Below are 19,473 nucleotides of genomic sequence, written 5' to 3'. Positions count from 1 at the left end.
YGGGTTTGAGTGGAATAAATTCCCTAAAGCTTCCTCCCCCTAGTAAGCCTGTGCTTGAGCTAACTGGCTTAGTTTGAAATGGGTAAGGGTGGGATTACCTGAGCAGCTGAGCTGGCAGCTTGGAAGGTGGAGGGGAGCTGGGGCTCTGTAGTAGGCAGTTGGGAGGATAACCTGTTCAGTCAGAACAAGATGTATGAATACACCGTGAACATGTTCTTACATCCATGTTGTGATTCCCTGCTTAGTTAACATGCTCTGTTCCTTTGTCTCTTCTCTGCTTACAATGTATTTTGGTCTGATGTTGATCTTGCTCTGTTCCACTACTTAGAACAGAATAGYACAGATAAGCAATAAAACAGCGTGCTGGAGAGCTCCTGGAGTGAATTTTAACTTCTAGAATTATGACTGTGCAAACTATTGTTACCATTTTCCTATAGCTGTGAATGAGCATRTACAGTAAATGAGCATACAGCCATAATGACAGTATGCTGGAAGGTTGAAGGGTTGTCAGTGGTCTAATCTGAACGTTTTTGGACCTCTGCTCTGTAGAATTAGAAAAGAATTCCTTRTTATTAGGTTATAGCTCATCTCAAATACTCTTCTGTATAATTGAAAATCAATTGACTCCATATATTGTCTGTATAAAAGCAACAGTTACTTGTAGACCCATCTTTMGCATGTACCTGCTGGCACTTCTTTGCCTTTGCTTGTGAAGAGATGATGATACATTGCTGCTGGTGACCCTTTCAGAGCAAACCACATGAGTAGGAAGTAAAGGGTCATATTTTCTTTTGCTGCATAGTCAAGAGGGCGCCTTTCATGTATATGGCACTAGGTTTTTAAAAGCTTGACTGAAGACATTATCTTTCAGTTGGGAAGCTGAGGAAAAGCAGTTCTTTGGCATTTACTTAACAATTGCCTAACTCCTGTARCACTTTACTGCACAGATTTCCAAAAGGAAACCTTTTTTCTGTTTAAGGAAATGCTTCTTTTTTATCCTTTGGGAAATACATAGCTAAGGTATGGTTCGTTATCTCTTTCCCTGACACGCGCAACATGGGTTTAGCTTAATGAAGCATAATTGGGGCATGCAAATTTCTCACTGTTTTGCTCTGATACAATGTGACAGAACAGCGAGCCAGTCTCTGTCATTGGGAATGTACTTTGTCATGTTGATTTGGATAACAAATATCCAGTCCCAGTGGATATACTGGAGCAAGTCCCAGTATAGGGAAATAGGAAGAGAAGATTAAGTGGAGATGTCCAATTATAATTTTGACTAAGTGTGGGTACCAATCTTAGTCTCTTTAAGATTAGACTTTAGGTATGTGCTTGAACAAATAGCTTTCCTAAAGCTTTATTCTAAGCATAATAGCTTGGTATATAAAGCATGGATTTAAAATCTCTTCATATTAATGTATCTGGCAGCAATGTCGTCTTATATTTAGATAAAGATGCATCARACTCAGGGGGAATGATGCTTTTACTTAGGTGACGAGCTCACCACAAACCCTTAAAGATACTAGAGAGTTACATGGAAGTATGTTTAGGACTCTTGTACTGAATCAAGGAGATTCTAAAAATGTCTTTTACGTTATTAAATCTAGATTATGTGGGACGCAGGAAGATCTATATATACACAGTTGGTCACACATTCCCCAAGGAGGAGCTGCTTGTGCCAAACCTGATTGGAGCTGCAGGGTGAACAATGACTGCTGAAGCCCAGAGCCTGGTCTAGCAGTGGAAGAATTATTAAGTTCTGTCCTGGGAGGTTTGAAAGCAATAGCACGAAAAGGAAGGAGGAGTAAAAGATAATAAAGGAAGGTAGAAAAGAGATGCTCTCAACCTGGTTAAGGAAAAAGATGCAGATAACAAAGCCATAACATAGTACGTACACATTTCTTTGTGACAAAGAAATGTGTATATCAGGTTTATGTTTATTGGGAGTGATCAAATTTATATGGGTAGGAGTAGAAACTAGTGACAGGAGGCTTACTGTCTTTCATTGAATCCTGAAGTTTAATCTTAAAAACTGCAATGCTTTCCACAGTTTTAGAACTTCTCACAAGCTATATGAGGAAACCAAGCTGAGCATGGTTATCACTTGAGTGACTTGCATTTGAGGAGAATGGCTTTCAGATTCATGCTGTAACATTCTCAAAACYTCATTCTAGTCAGTTTGGACATGTGCTGTAAAATGCTGAGCTAAAGTATGAGTTTTGAAAACACAGTTAACTACATAAGGTGATTTCCCCCGCCCCCCCCCCAAAAAAAAAAAGCCACCCTTTGAATTAACTTTAATCCCCTCAGTTAACAGTAATTGAGCAATGAACCTATAGCAATACCTATAGCTTACACACTGTATGCTGAAGTATGGAGACTTGCAGATTTGCGTATTTTGCCATCAGTGTTATCTTCATCTGCAGAGCAGTGCTATACTTAATCCTTTAAATTGACCTGCCCTCCAGCCTCTGTGGGTAGCAAATATGATGAGACATTTCAGTAAAGAAAAGAATAATAGACTGAAGGGAGAGAAGAAAGTAGGTTAAACATGTTCTTTGTTTGAAAAAAAAAAAAAGTGTGCAGGTTTTACTGACCCTACTATTTTTCATGTATTAGCTTTTTCCCATAAAGGGGGGAATAATAAGTCAGTTTCCGTCTACTGGCTAAAAAAACCTACAGACTTTGTTTAAAATTTTAGAATTTTAGAGAAACTAATAGCTGTGCTGCAAACTGAAGTTTTTGCAGGTAAGTTGGCTTTTATTCAATAATACCTCCCCTGTATGAACAGGATACAGYGTTGTCTAATGTGCATTTCAAAGTTATGCATTGTTTTTGCTGGAACTTCAGCAAAAAAACTTCATCTGGATTATAATAAACCTGTTGCTGTGTAAAACTGCCTACAGGCACCATCACAACTCCTAATTTTGATTGTTTGAGTGGAACCGGAAAAACAAGAAATGTAGATAGGTGAAGGTGGAGCTCTGGGTTCTTTCTACTGTTTTAGCAAGTGAGCAAGCATTTATAGAAAGGTTCGGGAAGCAAATGGTCATAGCAGAACACTGCATTTGTGTCATTATTTTGGAGGATAAATTTCATAAGCTTTTGACAGCAGTTAGAGTATATTATATGATGTTCCTCTAAAAATAGTAAGATAGGTTTTTTTCTGCTCAGAATTGCAATTAATTAGTTCAGCTGAATGCAGGGAAATGCAAGATTTGTACATAACCCAGTACTTTAGCATATAATTATTTATAGAATATCTATTAATCAGGATATCTAAGTTTCAGTTCACTCTGATCATGTAGGAAAAAAAAAAAATCTTAGACCAAGAATATATAGTTAGTGCTGGTGACCAGTGTTTGCAAAGAAACTGGTTTTAACTGGAGTTAATAGCATCTGAAGTCCAAGCTTACTGGCACTGGACACATCAGCACTGACTTGAAAGTACCAAGATGAGGTGGGTTCCCAGCTTTTGCTGCATTCAGTTCTAATGAATGTAAATGCCAAATACCTTCATGCAAGAAGGAAAAAACGAAAGGTTTTATCATAATGTTGTTTGTACAAATATGTTTTAATATAAGTATTCTAAAAGTGGGCGTATACCTTTCTAGACTAACAGAAATTAGTCTTACAGAATAGGCATTTTTTCCAGGAAAGAAAACCCTTTGAGCTGTGACCTGAGTATKCCTTAGGAAACAATTACCGTCAGTTCTTGTGCTGTACACCTATGACTTCTTTCTCTGCTTTTTGTTCCGAGTGCCCTCTTCATCCTGAACATGAGTGCAGAAATGCTAAAATTGCCAATTGGCGCGTGGGCTTCCCTTCAGAGCTTTCTAGTTTTCATTTCGAAGATACAGGTCGTCCAATTTTAACCTTTTGGAATGGTGTAGTGATACCTGGTATTCTCTCCGTGCATGTCTCGGATCAGTTACATACCAAGTAGCATGATCCTTAGATCGATTGGAATCGAGGTTCATTAAATAAGTGCTTGACTGCAGGAGTCAGCATGTTGGCCTGTTGTTGTCTCTTAACAAAAAGAGAGCAAGCAAGAAAAGCTTTTCTGGAGTGCTAAAAATCCACTGGCATGCCATCCTTTTTATGAGAAGGCAAATCTAGACAATTTGAAACCAAGGTTTTGCTGTTCTGTGTTAGTGAGGTTAAATCGATTTGAATGCTGGAAGAAAAGGAGGGAGAAGAGACGCTGACTTCATATTTCTGCCATCAGAAGTCATCTGATTCTTAATTTGTGGATTCATTTTTGTTTAATGCTTCAGGTGCATATCATCTCAACTTTGGTGCAGTCCTTTTCAGTTAGGCTGTAACTGAAATGTATTGAGTGTCATATAGTAAGTTGTTAATATCTGCTAGACATTATTAAATATCTTAGTCTCCAAAAGGGATCTGAATATAAACTTAGGTATATGCTATTTTTAGTGAGTATAATCTACCTGATCAATAATGCATAGCTTACATACTGCTACTTTCTTCCTGAGTGTTTTTGCAGTTGAAGGATGAGAACAGAATGTATATGCTTTACAAAATAGCCTTCTTAATTATATAAAACTCTTTTGTAGAAAAGGTATGTCCATGTTTTGTTTACTGTCCTACTTCTCTAGAGACTTTTTTTTAACTCTTGACTCACTTTATTTTCCTCTTGCAAAGCTGTCTGAATATTTAGTTGATAGGAAGTTTCTGTTACCATCAGAAATAACATTGTTAACAAGTTAGTGATATACCCAGTAGGTTGATTGCTATGTCAGGAAAGCAGTTTGAACAACTGTCTGAGGATAGAATCTCCTTTTGCAAAATTGCAGAGATGAGAAATGAGGGGAGTATGTGTCTTTGACCTTTTCTAAGCTGGTGCTAAATCATGAATGAATGGTCACATAAATAGSAAACCAAATAAACTCAGCTAATGTCTAAATTAGTTGTTGGGTCTTGTTATCTGATTGGATTTGCTAGTAGAAATAAAGTTAAATGCTAAAGCTGTGCGTGCTTTGAGAGCGTTCTACTGGAATGACCTGTGTCGTTTCTGCAGACTGTGCATGTAAGTATGTTCTTTAAACCTGTTTCCAACTCTGACTTCTAGCACACCTTTCCTTAAGTTAAGGAGAAAAAAAAAAAGCAATATTTATGCTGTTTTGGGGGGTTTAATGTTAAAAAGTAATGTAAAATATTCTCTTAGTATTTTAAAATACAGTCTAAAAGTACACCAGTATAGAACAACAAATAGGTCTAATCTTTAAAGCTTTTTCGATTGTGCCTCTTATCCAGAGAGCGGGAATGGCATGAATTGACCTCATCTTAGTTGTTGCAGTCATGCGGTTGACCCAGTGAAACACCCTATTGTGCCAAGCTGTGTAACTGCCTAAAATCATTCCTAAACTGCAGAATGCCAACACTTGACATTGTTGTAATACGTTTTAAAGATGATAAATGAAGTGTGGCCTTTCGGGTGAAAAGCTGGAATCCGTTACCTTGTTCAAGTTTTATTTTATTCCTTATTCTTATAGATATCTGAACTTTATTGTGAATCAAGGGAAGGTGTGTTTAAACTGTTAATGGAGAGGCAGGGAAAGAAAAGGGACCGACTCTATTAACCRCAGAGCTAGTAATACAGTATGCTAACGTATGCTTGTGGCGGGTACTACCCAGGCGAGAAGCCAAACTGTTTTGAATTTAATTTATTTTCAGATACGAATTTGACAAATGTCAACCCCAATGTTGGAAGTTCAAGACTTGATTAAGTTTGAAAACGCTGGCTTGTGCCTTAGGCTTGCTCGCTCGCTCTTCCCCCTCCCCCCCCATATTCCTCAATTTACTCTACATAAGGTTATTGCCGGCCTTTGTAATCCTCACTTACAGGCATTCAAAACTTCTGCTTATAATACCATGTGCAGTGTGTGTGCAGTTAGGATGCTTCCTGGGCATGAATGCACAAAAGTGCTCTTTTTTTTTTTAATGGGCTTCTGTTCTGATTTGTGGTGTTAAATACTGTATAATCTTGCTGCTTTATTCACTTTCATGTTTCTGAATGCTTTTAATATTTTTAACTTTATAGGGGAAGACTAGAATGAATTGGCCAAGAATTGTGTATCTGCAGTAAAAGTAGATGGTATTAAATATTTCTTGCTGCTTCTTTATCACTTTAAACAGATGATTCACAATTACATGGAACACTTGGAAAGAACCAAACTTCATCAGCTGACGGGGGGCGATCAGCTGGAGTCCACAACGCACAGCAGGATTAGGTAAGCTCTGTTAGGCTCTCACCCTGGAATGAAAGAAAAAAAATCCCTTCATTTGTGTGTGCAAGACTTTGTTCTTTAATCCTACAACAATGGTTTGGCTGAATCGGAAAGATTTGTCGTATGACTGGAATGCAGTAAGAGAATAGCATAGAAACCGGCAGAAAAAAGCTTTAGCTATTGTGCTGCTAAACGTTGACATATATTTTGTACATCAGCCTTAAACAGTTTCGGCTTTCTTTACGAGCGTTCTCGTTCAGGTAGGCGGTGAAAATGCAGCGCTTCTCCCCGCGCGCTTGCCATCTTTGAGCGGCTTTGTGCGCGGCTCGGCGAAGGTGTGTGTCCTGCTGCCCGCCCGTTCCGGAGCTCTGGCTGAATATATTATGCAGATTTGGGCGCTTTCTAGCCAATGAAGCCCATGTGCAAGGGGGAGAGAAGAACTCGGGGCCCGGCTGGGTGCCTGCGTCGCCGCATCGCATCGCGGCCGCGAGGCGCCCGTCGCGCGGGGGGAGGAGAGAGGTGATGTCATTGCCGGGGAGCTGCTGCAGACGAGAGCCAAGCCGCTGCCGATGGCATTGTTTGTGGGGCAGCGGCTGGATGACAGACCCTGCCTGCAAAGATACACCCGCGGCCCCTGTGTAGCCTTCTCGGGTCCGGCGGTTCACCATGCCAGCGCAGCGCCATGAATCCTGGATGCATGCTGCTATTTGTGTTTGGCTTCGTTGGCGGGGCGGTGGTCATTAACTCGGCTATCTTAGTGTCGCTCTCCGTTTTGCTGCTTGTGCACTTTTCTATTTCTACTGGCGTGCCCGCTCTGACGCAGAACCTGCCGCGGATCCTCAGGTACTCTGCTCTACCGAGCCTTAGCTTCGTGTGCTCTTTCGTCTTCTCTGCCGTTTTCTTTTCAAACAGAAAGAGCAGGGATAAATTGGAGATGTAAATGATGTACAAATCTCATTCTTCTGTAAAGTTAGTATTCGTAGACTGGTCCATAGCAGTTTTCTTATGCACTCAAATTTTATTGCCTTTTGTTTAAGCAAGTGCAAGGTCAGTTTATGCATTTCTTTGGAAAGCTATTCTATTCATCTTACAGTAACCTGCAAAAAAAAGCTGTGATGATAAATGTGGTGGGTAAAGCTCATGTTCATGTATTGTCAGGTACTTGACTGGTGTTGTAGCCATAAATGGATGCAGACTGAGGCCTTGTACTTATACATTGCATTCTTTTTTTTTTTTTTGGAAGAATTATGTAAGATCACTTAACTGATAATCTGCTCAAATACATGGTAATTAGGCTAGTGCATTTAAAAAATTTCTGGCTATTTGTTGGGAAAAAAATCTTTCATTATTTGAGCATTAGAGCTCTCAAAGCCTATTCACTATTGTTCAGCCGAATGTTATCCTCTGCGCTTTCTGTACTTGCGTGGCGAGCTGCCAGCTCTGTCTGTCCTCCTGCAAGTTATATTCTGTTTGTCCTAGTTGCCTGGAGCAGTAGCAGATACACATTAGAGTATTGTTGCTGAAAGTAATCTGGACACACGCATTTTAGTATTATAATTACAAATGGAAAACAATTGGAAAAGTTTTAAAGTGTAGCTTTCTGACCTAAAAAACTGATACACTTTAACTGTGTTTGTAAATTTACTGACAAACTTTATTTGCGGAGAAGAAATGCTAGAAATATTTTGTCCTCCGATAGAGCAGTGTGGCTTTTTTGGCTCCAATACATGGCTAATATGTAGACTTTTTGTAGTGGGCTTTTTAACTTAAGTCTCTGAGCATATATGCACACACTCATGCTGCGCATACATGTTAAATACAACTAAATAAAAACAATTGCAACTTTCTAAAGGCTGGTCCAGTTAGTGAGGCCTTATTTGTTTAAAGGGAGGAAAAACCCACACCCTCTACCCCTCCACCTTTAGGAGGGGAAAAAAAAACCTTACTGTCAGCTGGTTTAAGAAATAATTGTAATTTTAACGTGGTGTGTGTTTGTGTGTGTTTTTGTTTGGTGTTTTTTTTTTTTTTTTGCTTCCCTGGTCAATGGGTTCTGGTGGTGGGATTTTTTTTTTGTTGGGGKGTGTGTGTGTGTGTTTTGGGTGTTGGTTGTTTGGTAACTATGCTTCTGCTTCTTCCTGTAGTAGATTTTTGGGGGGATTACAACAATTAAGAAACTTAGTTTCTTAGCTAGTATTCATATAAAAAGGTAAAAATGTAGGATGAAGAAATTTAATTGTAAAAACACTGTTTGTATTGTTTTTAACTTTAATCAGATGTTACAGAGCATCTGTTTTTTTTTCTAAAGATTCCTGTAAATGCTTCAATGCATTGCTTCAGAATATTAGTTTAACCTTTAAAACACATGCCTACCTTCTGCTCACTGAAATGTTTTCAGGTATTTCTTGAACATTGGGGAAGCAGAAGGGATTCTCCACTCTCCAGTCCATAACTAGTGAAATAAGCTGAAACTGCTTTTATTAGAGAATACCTTTAAAGCAGACAYGCGCATTATAGGCCTTAATTCCCCAAATAATTCCCCCTTTCAAACTTGCTTTATGTGCGTATTCTTGACATGCACCTGAACTTGTTTTTTAGCACATAAAAATAAGGTCATTTTAAAGTCTACTTAAAACTGTTCTTCAAATAAACAAGTCTTAGTTGAGGACTTTTTTTGGGGGGGATACACTTTTTAAAAATAATTCTCTCTTCTGATCACTTCAAAGAGGATAAGCTTTGTGGCATATCCTGCAAGTAAGCAAATCTGTCTGTTTTGAGCCACTGCTCCAGGAGGCGGTTTCCAAAGCTAAGAACCCTTCACAATGCATGCTTTATAACCGGCTTGCTTTTAGGCGAAAGGATTTCAACTTGCTTTTTTTTTTTTCTTTTGTACTGCTGGATTTCTTAACCAATGAAATGTTTCGCTCCTTTTAACATAATCTAAGCTTAAGTAGTATGTGTGTCTTTTGTTCCTCGCATGTACTAGAGCTGTGGGAAAGCTAAAGAAAAGCAGTGCTTGTTGTAAGACTAGGAACTGCTGGAATCGACTTGTATGTGGTTGCGTTTTATGAAGATTTTTCAGCAAAGTTACTGTTCCAATGTCTGCAGACTATGTGATGCTTCTAATTTTTAACGCTGACTGATTTTTGCTTTGCTACCTGCTTTACTCTGCTAAACTGCTTCCGAATTAAGAACCTGCCTTGGAATAATATTTATGAAGGCCCAAGAGATTTGCAAATCGAGAATTAATTGCAAAGATTTTTGACCCAGGAAGCATCTTTATACATCTGTACTGACAAGGTTCACACCAGTTAAAATTGTTTGCTATTCAAATACTGTTTTCTTGGCATTGTAAAATTTACCAAAAGATGTGTGCTGTCTAGTTGTTAGGTGCAAGCCCTTCTGGACTACCTTTTCTCCTAAATAAATAAAAAAAAAAAAGCTGAATTGTTTTCTTTCCGTTCAACATTCACTTTCATATTATTGAATACAACTTATATGCAGCTACTAATATGTCATAGAATTCTGTCTAGGTTATGTTTAACTTTTTGAAAAGTCTCACAAAAAAGGATATGCAGTTGTGATCTCACTATTTTTTTTTACAATGCTAAAATATGTGGGTTATCTCTCAAATCTTCATACTTTGTTCATGTTGTCTCTGCTGGAGTATTATTGCCAGTGCTTTCTCTTGAGAAGCGTGATTTTTCTGCCATCTCTCATGTGCATGTTTATCTTCTGCCTTTAGTATATTTAAGGCTTCACTTGAGCAATGCTATGTAATTGCAATTCTTTTTCTTCTGGATCTCATTGTTTGTACTGAACAGATACTTTGCTCTCTCAATTCTGTGCCTGGTTGCTGTTTTTCCTTTTCAAGGCTGGCTGCAGCATTCTATGCATTGCATTGGAAGCAGTGCTTTCATCTTACAATAAGGAAGAATTAATCTTTTTGCTCGCTGATCCCACTGCTGAGCACAAGATGGGCTTCACGGTTTTTCTTGAGGATCAGTAGTGAAGCTTTGGAATTTCCCAATGTTGTTTGCTATGGAAAAATGATGAAGAGAGCAAAAGATAGTATACAGTTGGGAAGAAGTCGCCTGCCTTCCCTACTGTTGAAGTAACACTTACGTCCTAGGTCTGTAACTTTAAGCCAGTGCTGCTGCTTAAAGAAGCAGTTATATCCTGTCACTGGTAGCTCTTCTCTGCTTAGGTGTCCCTCTCCCTTAGGCTGACGCAAATGTTTGTGCATCCTTGGTGTGAACTAGAATGGGGAACTGATCTCTGTTAAAACTTAAGCATTTTTGGCTGGGATGGTTTTAGCTTGGGTAGTTCCTTGACCCAGTTTTCTGCAGTTATACAAATGCATATGATTTGCCCAATCTTTAGAAGAAAAATGTATTTAAAACATTGAGATGAATGGACTTTAAGCTGATTGTTTGTCTTTTTTCCAAATACTTCAATTAATGATTTAGTGGTTGATTGTTCTAGGAGTTGCGTGGTACTGTGTATTTTGAGAAGAAAAAATTATATATATTTTTAAGTGATTGCTGAAAATTGTATTAGTTTTGTCTGAAGTAAGGAAACATTTTCATATTGCTCTTCTGTTTGTATTCCATTTCTAGGGGATTTTTACTCTAGATTAGCTTAGGTGCAATCAAAACTGCTGCTTAAAACTGTAGAATAGATGATTTGCAGTTAATCAAAGCATGTGAAATGAGAAATTATGTGCTGTAATAGAAATTGTGTATCCTGCATTGCATATTTAAGAGTATTGCATGAATGTTTGAACCTATAATTTTACCACTTCCCTGCTGATTTTAAAGACATGCGGAACAAGAAATCGTGACATATGACATGGCTGATGATATCGGTCTCTCTTTCAAACAGAAAGGAGCGTCCAATATCACTGGGCATCTTCCCATTGCCTCCAGGAGATGCACTACTGACACCTGAAACTCAGAGAGAAGCCGGGGAAACGCCTGGATCGGAGCATTGGAAATTCCACGAGCTAAGCCAGCCGCGGTCCCACACCAGCCTAAAGGTGAGCAGTTAGCTTGTCCGCCTTGCATATTAGGAGAAATCCTTGAAAACAGACTACTGGAAGAAACACTTGGGTTGGATTTTCAGTACGAGTGTGGTAATACAAGATATTTCTCTTCATCTTCCTTTTTTTCTTTTCTTTTTTCCTCCTCCCCCCTTCGATTAAGGACCATTTCCAAAAGCTGGTCACTTGTTCTTTACAGACTAGGTTTGTAACTGGATAGTATAAGCAGCTCTGCTGATTTCATGTGTTAGAAGGAAAGCTTGGATTACTATAGAGGCAGTACTGTAATACAGCCTTTGCCTACTATCAGGAGTATAGCGTAGGTATACCACAGAGCTGGGAATGACTTAACTTTCTTAAATTAGCCTGCGATATGATTTCCTTTGCGTGCAGCTTGGCTATAATTCCTCCGATTGTTCTGCGCTCCAGCAGTGAGAGGGTGGCGTGGAGAAAACAGCAGTGAGAGCAAAACAGGGAGAGCGGAGGTGGAGTGCAGCAAACCTGGCAGCCAGGACTAGGGAGCAGTAACGCGGCAGGAGGGGAGGGATCCGCAGCAGGAAGGACTCGAAATATATAAAGCCTCCCTATATCTTTATGCTGGTGAGCAGTTCGGAAGGCTCTGGCTGTACTGTTATACCTGAAGATGCATGTAGCAGCTGAAGGGAATTTCCTCCTCCTGTGTGAACATAACATCTAGCAGGAGAATATTATAATTAATGAGAAGTAAAAGCTCTCCAGAAATAATTTGTACCTAGATTTTCTTTTTTTTTTTTTTTTTTTGCCTAAAAGGCATATGGAGATAATAGAATGAGTAACGGCTAATTATAAACAGACATCAAAGTGACAAAATGAGTTTGAATCTAAAATTTTCTCACTTAAACTGTTGTCTATGACCATCTTGGGATCTTAAATTCTTTCTATTCTCCTTCAATAAATTGACAGATTTTTTAGGACAGCTGACTGAATTACAATCTAGTCTTATAACTAAGAGTAGGTAGAGCTGAGGTATAACAGGAAGTCTCTGATCTCATCCTGTCCCCTCAAATTGTTCTGGTTACTACAAATTGTTAAAATAGATATTGTAATTTAATCCTTCTAAAAATACTGTACTACTAAAAACAGCACAAATTTATCTTTTAAACATAGTCAGTCAGAATAAGTTCTTTAGGTCCCGAGCAGTATCTTTTGCTTTATAGATGTGAGTATAGAGTAGTCCTGAAATAAACCTGTTGACTAGCATGATATATTGAGGTCATCACCAGGATTTGAATTTTTTTCTAATGGTGATTTCAAACCCCCCCCCCCAATACTTTAACATCAAGTACAAGGCATTGGCAAGATACTGCTGCTTTCAGGTGTCTGTTTTTCATTCATGCATGAGCATTTCATTGATGAACGCGGGTTCACTGGTTCCTTTAAAAACATCAGAGTAGATGTCAGGGGGAAATAGGACTGATAAGAGTGGGTAGTCTGTAGCTTTATAAGGTAATAACATGAACGGATATCGCTGGAAGGCAGCATGCAACTGTGTACCATTCTATACTGTTTCTTTCTGCATATCATTGCACATGAGCTACTGCTTCTCCAGATTCAATGACCTGATTTTTTTTAACTAATCTGTCAGCTTTCAGGAAAAGGTGGGAGGTTTTGTTTTGTTTTGGCGACATTGCTAAAGCATTGACTTTCAGTCATTTAGTCTTTGAGATGATATTTTGATTTTCCTGCAGTTAATGGAATTGTATTTAATTTTTCACTAGTTTCCAAAACAAGTGTTCGTGATGGCTCAATGAGCGTAGTTTCCAAGAGTTAGCTAAGAAATTCAGTAGAAAAAACAAAAGCAGAAACTGAAAATACATGGGATTACTTGAAATTCCTGTAAGCAAAGGACCATTTGCTTTACTGCTTTCCTTTGAGCTATCACACTATTTTTCTTGTGCTTTGTGTGTGAAAGTCAGTGGTCAGTCTGTAGTGCATCAGCTAGTGGTGTTTTGGAATACAAAGATGAAGAAATATTTAAACGGGGCCAACGTTTTTGTTGAGGTTTTATTCCTGTGTGTGTGAACTCTGGATTCCCTTGGTAAGGGGTTGCCGTTTCCTCCCTCTATAACTGTTTGCAGAAGCAGGAATGATGACTAGTGGCTGAACTTCACCAGTTCAAAAGGCAGTTGGGTAAATTGTATAGCCATTTTTAGAAAATGGACACCCAGTGTCTAGTATAACCCTTTAATACATGGGTGTCGTTGCCTTGAATAAATAAATACAGGATAAGCATACATATTTTCTTGTTCCTTTGGAGATGTCTGTTAGTTGGCTGTTCTTCTGATTAACTTTGTCAGAATATCAAATATCAATTATTGGTTATTTTGGAATTTACTAAAAAGATGAAAACTGGTAGTAATTAATGGGGACAGGTTTTGCAAGTGCTGAATTTTGCTTCTAAAGCTTGCAAATTCCATGTAAGGATGCTACTGTGGGGATGCAAACTTTTCATTTAAGGCAGATATACATAAACTATGTGCAGCTTTTCTTCCCTCCCTCATAAACTTTACTTGCAAGACAACATTTTTAAACTCCAAAAGCAAAAATATGGAATCTACAAATCCAAATACTTCTATACCAAATACAAGTGAGAGAATACGTGTTTATACACAGCCCTGGCTTGCTTTTCAAGAAGGAAAGGAAACTGAATTTTAAGATTATTTTAAAGGGATGCTAGCAGTACAATGAATTAATACTTCAGAAAATCTAAACTTGCTTCATCCTTGACAAAAGTTTTATTATCCTGAGCTAACAAATACTTGTTCTTTAAATGTCATAGAATGTCTAAGTCTTGCTTTCACCTTTGATTCACAAACAGAGCCTTAACTTTTTGACAAAACTTACTGTTCTGTGTTCATTTTCCACATACCAGTCTCAATGTTTCATCCTGAAATTTCCTAAGGAGATTCTTCTAATAGTGAATACAAGAAAATTTTGGCTTAAATAGATCAATCTGTTTTCACATCTGCAGTGATTTCTTGTTCACCAGTATGTTGCTGTTTAAGTCATAGTTAAGACATCTGGATGCTGGTACAATTCTGATCATGGAAGAGGAGTGAAAAACTGAATGAAAGGAGACAAGGTCCAGAAAAAGGCTGCTAGTATTATCGGGTAGTAGCTTCTAGTTATATCAAGGGCAGCCTAGTCCTGCCCGAAGGACAGTCCATATTCTTTAGTAAAATACACTCATTTTGGCACTCGCTCTTTAATTTCTATCCCTAACATTTACCAATGATGATGTTCAATTTTAGGATGAGCTCTCTGATGTTAGCCAAGCAGGCTCAAAATCTACTACTCCAGCATCAACAGCTGCTTCAGATGTACCTGTACTGCCTGCTGAAACTCCCCAGAAGGAAGATGTTGAAGGGCTTGCAAAGGGCACGGATGTGCCAAATGAGAAGCTGGACGTAAGCAAGAACATTGAAGTACAGGTAGCTCAGGAGACAAGAACTGTGTCCATTGGTAAGCTGCTTTAACTTTTTAGCATTATTACAGGCCTCATATGTAATCCATTAGAAAATCTCTTAATTATTGTGCCAGGAATGACAAATTTATTTCTTTTTTACTTAGTATTTTTTAGGAGCGCAAAATATTTATAAGAGGTACGAGTCCATTGTTCATTGGTGGCTTCAGCCCTTCTTTTTCTAGAATTAGAATTACTTATAATATTCCCTTTTGAACAGCAAAAGTGGCACTCATCTAGACATAAAGCCATGAAATGAGACAGACATCTGCTTGGTTTCAAATGCTGAAATAGTGGGAAATAACTAGCATTTAGAGATAAAGGCCTTGTCTAAACATTGAATTATTACCTATTGCTGGTGAGAGTTGCAACTGAACTCCTTTTCAGTTATGGGCAAGGGTAGTGTATAATCAGCTTACAAGCCAAAGAAACTGAAACCTCAGAACACTGGAAAACTGCATTCAAAATTTTTGCTATATGATCACATATTTAATGGATGACTGGAGTTGAATTCAAGTGAGACTTGCTTGGAAATTCCAGTGTCTGCCCTGGAGTGTCATAAAACCCATAGGTCTTCTCACTTAACCAATGACTCTTATCAAGCCAGCTGTTGACTGGAGTCTGTTAATGATTAGTAGTAATGTATGTCACGGTTAAAGTGGTTGTGTTTTATGGAGATGTACCACTTGCTTTTCCTAAGGTGGAAACGAAAATGAAGAAAAATCTGAAGTTCAAGCAATTATCGAGTCAACTCCAGAGTTGGATATGGATAAAGATCTCAGTGGATACAAAGGTTCCAGGTGAGTCGTGTGCTGTCCTTCAAGTAGGAAGCCCATTTTAGAAGGTATTGGAGTTCAGCTTTGAACTTGCAACTTGTTTTGGAATTTAACAGCCTGAGATCATGTATTATATAATGAATCCCCTACTTCTGTGACCTTATTTCTTTTCCCAAATAGCTCAGGAGGTTTTATGTACAGCAGCAGTTCTTGTTGCTGTTGCTACTCCTGAAGTGAATGTTCAGGGTACTTCGTATTACAGTGGTCTTAAGAACACTTAAATATTTTTTTCCATGTTCCCAGCAAAGGGTGTATATCAAAAAGACCTTTTCTACCTAGATCTAGGTTTAAAAAAATCTGGTCTCTTTCCAAGTTATGTTCTTGCATTTTTCCACCCATATCTTTACAATCTGCACTTATGACTTATTTGGCAAGTACTACAGTGTTTGTTTATCAGATACCACTGGTGTGCTCCCAGTGCTGGTGGAATGCTTTTGCCTAGGTCTGAGACCCTGCTGTTTTGTGCATGTGAAGGATAACATTCTTTTAAAAGCTCTAAAGCCCCATTGAAAACTAACGTGCTGTTTCAGTAGCAGGGGGAGTGTCTGACCTTTTAGGTAAGCCCTGAACTGTTTAGGGTCTAGCCAGTAGTCCTTGAAATATTTGCTCGGTGTTTCATTCTGGGAATTACCTTGTATAGTGAGCCATTAACATTCAAAATCTTTGTGCGAAAGGAGGTCCCTTTCTGGCCAGAGGAATATTCTGATCTCCGGCTGCTTARCTCTCTTGTTCTTGTGAAGTTAATTGACTCCCTGCTTGGCTGAACTGTCTCTTCTTTAGGCACTTAGGCTGACTGAGCTCTGATGGAAGTTCTGGATGCCAAACTTGATATTCTCTCATTTGTTAAAATCCAGAGAGCTCAAGATCCGCAACCCACTCAAGTTTGGGATCTTGGTGCCAAAGCAGTATTTGAAAATGGAATTTAGGATTCCAAGCCAACTGGCAGCTTCTGAAAGTTTTATTTTTTTAATGTAGTAACAAATGAACTACAAGTAAAAATGTAGAGAACACTTTTTGTTCAGTGTGGGAATAGTTTCTTCCTGCTTTGTGATTTGTTTGTTTTAATTCTTTCAATAGCACTCCTACCAAAGGTATAGAGAACAAGGCATTTGACCGTAATACAGAGTCACTCTTTGAAGAGCTGTCATCTGCTGGTTCTGGCCTAATTGGAGATGTGGATGAAGGTGCAGATTTACTGGGTAAGACAGGTTATTTAAAGATGCTACATGTACAGTGCTTTTCCTAGTTAGTGGAGTGTTCCCTTTAAATTATCCTTACTGGATTTGCTGTTAGGATTCATTTGCATTAAAATCTTTCAGTGTCATCCTAAATGGTTATTAAGAGTTGCGTGGAAAGTTGGAGAATGTGTGTGTTTCTTTCAGTCTAAGAGTATGGGCCATAACCTTTTGGAGCACCACTTATACTATTCTCTATTTTAATTTTCCCCTTATGGTATCAGACACAAGGATGTGTCCAGTGCTTTGCATTTAGAATTTTGTCTTGAGCTGAAGCAATCTTTTTTCTTAATTTTATGTGGTTTAATTCAGGTCTTGCCAATCTGTAATGACCTGACTTTATCATGTCTATATGGAATTTGACCTGTAAGAGAGAGAATGGAACATACTGCAATAGTAGTCATTTGAGAACCAAGCCATTAATTAAAGGGAAACTTGCAATTTTCCCCCCCAGATCTGCTTGTTGCTTCTTATGTGTTAACAAAATATAGGTTTTGGGGATAAGTATATCAGGAACAAAAGGTCATTTTAAAAATGGTCTGTCTATACATGGCATGAGTCTTGTACTATAACAAGATATTTTTGGCCACTTCAGTGTTCAGGCCTCATTTTGAAGTAATGTAAGCAAGTATTTTGGAATGTGTAGAATGCAGATGTAACTCTAGCGTGTTTCAGAAATGGATTATATATAGAAAAATCAGGTTTTTTTCTATTCTCTTCTGAGAAGGCAGAAATACAAATTATTATTATTTTTTGAATTGTTTTGAGTGCAATCTGGATTTCTAATGGCTCAGTGTTCCACCAGAAATGTATTTTATATGGAGCAGGTAATATTTCTGCAAGGTGCAAGTCATTTGCAGTGATGGGGTCCAGTTCCAGTCTAAAGTCATGGGTCTACTTTGGTACTCTGTACTGCTTTGAGTCCTGAGTAGTGAGGACCACCCCATCCCAGCTGGAACATACTTCATCCAAAACTCCTGTGCTCTCTTGTCACAGGAACAACTAATGACACATTCTGTATACTGAAATACAGATGCTGGAGAGAAAGTATTATCATTTAGCTACTACTGTCCCTTATTAACAGGATAAATTGGTTAAAGAAATCAAATTTCCGTCAGGACTTCCTGATAAAAGATGCTTTGTTTTCTGTGGGGAGAAATAATAGCACTCTTTAGTATAACATAGCAAAAGTTTGTTACTGACTTTCTTAGCAGTTTTTTCCCCCAATAAAATCATTGCTATAAAGCAAAAGCATCCTAACTGCATTTGTTATGCAGAGTGTGTTGATCTAATAGATTTACTATGTAATCACCATTTCCTTCCAATACAACCGTAGTCAGAACTAATCTGTGTTACCTGAAAGCCACATCTGCATCTGGGGTATTTGGTGGGGATTTTTAGCATTTGGCTTCCTTCTGAATGAACATGACATTTTAGTTTTGCATTCTGTAAAAATAGTTAATTGAGATTCTCTAATCTGCTTTCTCTTGGGCTGCATACCCAGGGGAATATTCTGGTGTGTATGCTTTCTTTCTTTAAAAAAAAAAAAAAAGAAAAAGAAAAGAAAAAAAATCTTTGAAATCTGTTGCTTCTACAGTTAGGCGTTCTTGGCTGCTGCTCTCATATAATGCATTCTCTGCATTTTTTCCCTGCTTGGTAACATTATTTTTGCCCTGCCACTCCTGGCTTTCTATTTTTTTTCCCCCTTTCTTTTTTCTCACATTGTAAAGGATCCTAAAACCAGTCGGAAGTCATCCTAGGTACTTTTATCTATGAATACTGAAAACACTTAAAAAGCAATATTTATTTGAATAAAAACTTCTTGATGATTGTAGCATAGGGGACTTTGATTTCTCCAGATATTGATAAAGTAACAATAGCTGATCTAAGTTACTTCAATAACTTAATGCCATTTATTTTTAATCCAAAATTCAGAGAGAAATTCCAAGAGATGGAGCTTTGACTTGCATGTCTATCTTTTAAGTACCATTTTTTATTGTTTTTTTTTATTTCTCATTATCACTTAGATCTGTGGTTATCAAAGTTGTTTGAAAGATTGTGGTCAAAGAATATTAAAAAGGCCTCCACAACTAAAATCTCTTTAGTTCTGTTGTTAAACTCAAATTGACATATATTGTGCACTTACCAGAGTGGTAGTAATGGTAGATTTAATTTGAAAACAATTTTGCTGTGCAAGATGTAGAATGTTTTATGTTTAAGTTTTTTGTTTTGTTTTTTGTTTTGGTTTGTTTTTTGTTAATCCTGCAATTGGTATTACTTTAGGCATGCAAACAACAGATTAAGAAATTAATTTCCAGAAATGTAGGTAATATTGAAGTAACTAAAAAGTAAAGAGTTAAATTTGCCTTTTTATAGTAGCATGTGCGTTTTGAAATTTTACTGAATGGCTTGGCATTTCTAAGTACTGTGCTTCTAAATTATTTCACAGAAATTAAGATAGTCTTTTAATAAATTATTTTTATAAGTAGTCTAACCAGTGAACAATATCATGGTGTGTGTTTTTTTTCTTTTTTTAAATGTCTGTCTTTCCTATGAATCCTGCTTCTAATCGCATCACATTTAGCTTCATGTTTTTGGTCGTGGCTTTGTT

At 37.9% G+C, this 19,473-nt stretch overlaps 1 protein-coding gene across 8 annotated transcripts in view; it reads left to right on the top strand.

The window, feature by feature from the left end:
* The window catches only part of SPAG9 (sperm associated antigen 9), a 73,317-nt gene that overhangs the window by 26,729 nt on the left and 27,115 nt on the right, over positions 1-19,473 (top strand). For all 8 annotated transcript variants that reach the window (XR_003257618.1, XR_003257617.1, XM_026090351.1 and 5 more), the window contains 5 exons: positions 6,160-6,254; positions 11,133-11,286; positions 14,580-14,790; positions 15,492-15,591; positions 16,705-16,826. Coding sequence is in view for 6 of the 8 variants with exons in the window: in XM_026090351.1 (XP_025946136.1) it covers positions 6,160-6,254; positions 11,133-11,286; positions 14,580-14,790; positions 15,492-15,591; positions 16,705-16,826 (682 nt within the window). In the remaining 2 variants the exon portion in view is untranslated. The remainder of the gene's footprint in view (positions 1-6,159; positions 6,255-11,132; positions 11,287-14,579; positions 14,791-15,491; positions 15,592-16,704; positions 16,827-19,473) is intronic.

This window comes from Apteryx rowi, unplaced genomic scaffold (genome assembly GCF_003343035.1).
Source record: "Apteryx rowi isolate R43461 unplaced genomic scaffold, aptRow1 scaffold_86, whole genome shotgun sequence".
Classification (NCBI taxonomy): Eukaryota; Metazoa; Chordata; class Aves; order Apterygiformes; family Apterygidae; genus Apteryx; species Apteryx rowi.
This window is presented reverse-complemented; position numbering and strand designations above follow the sequence as displayed.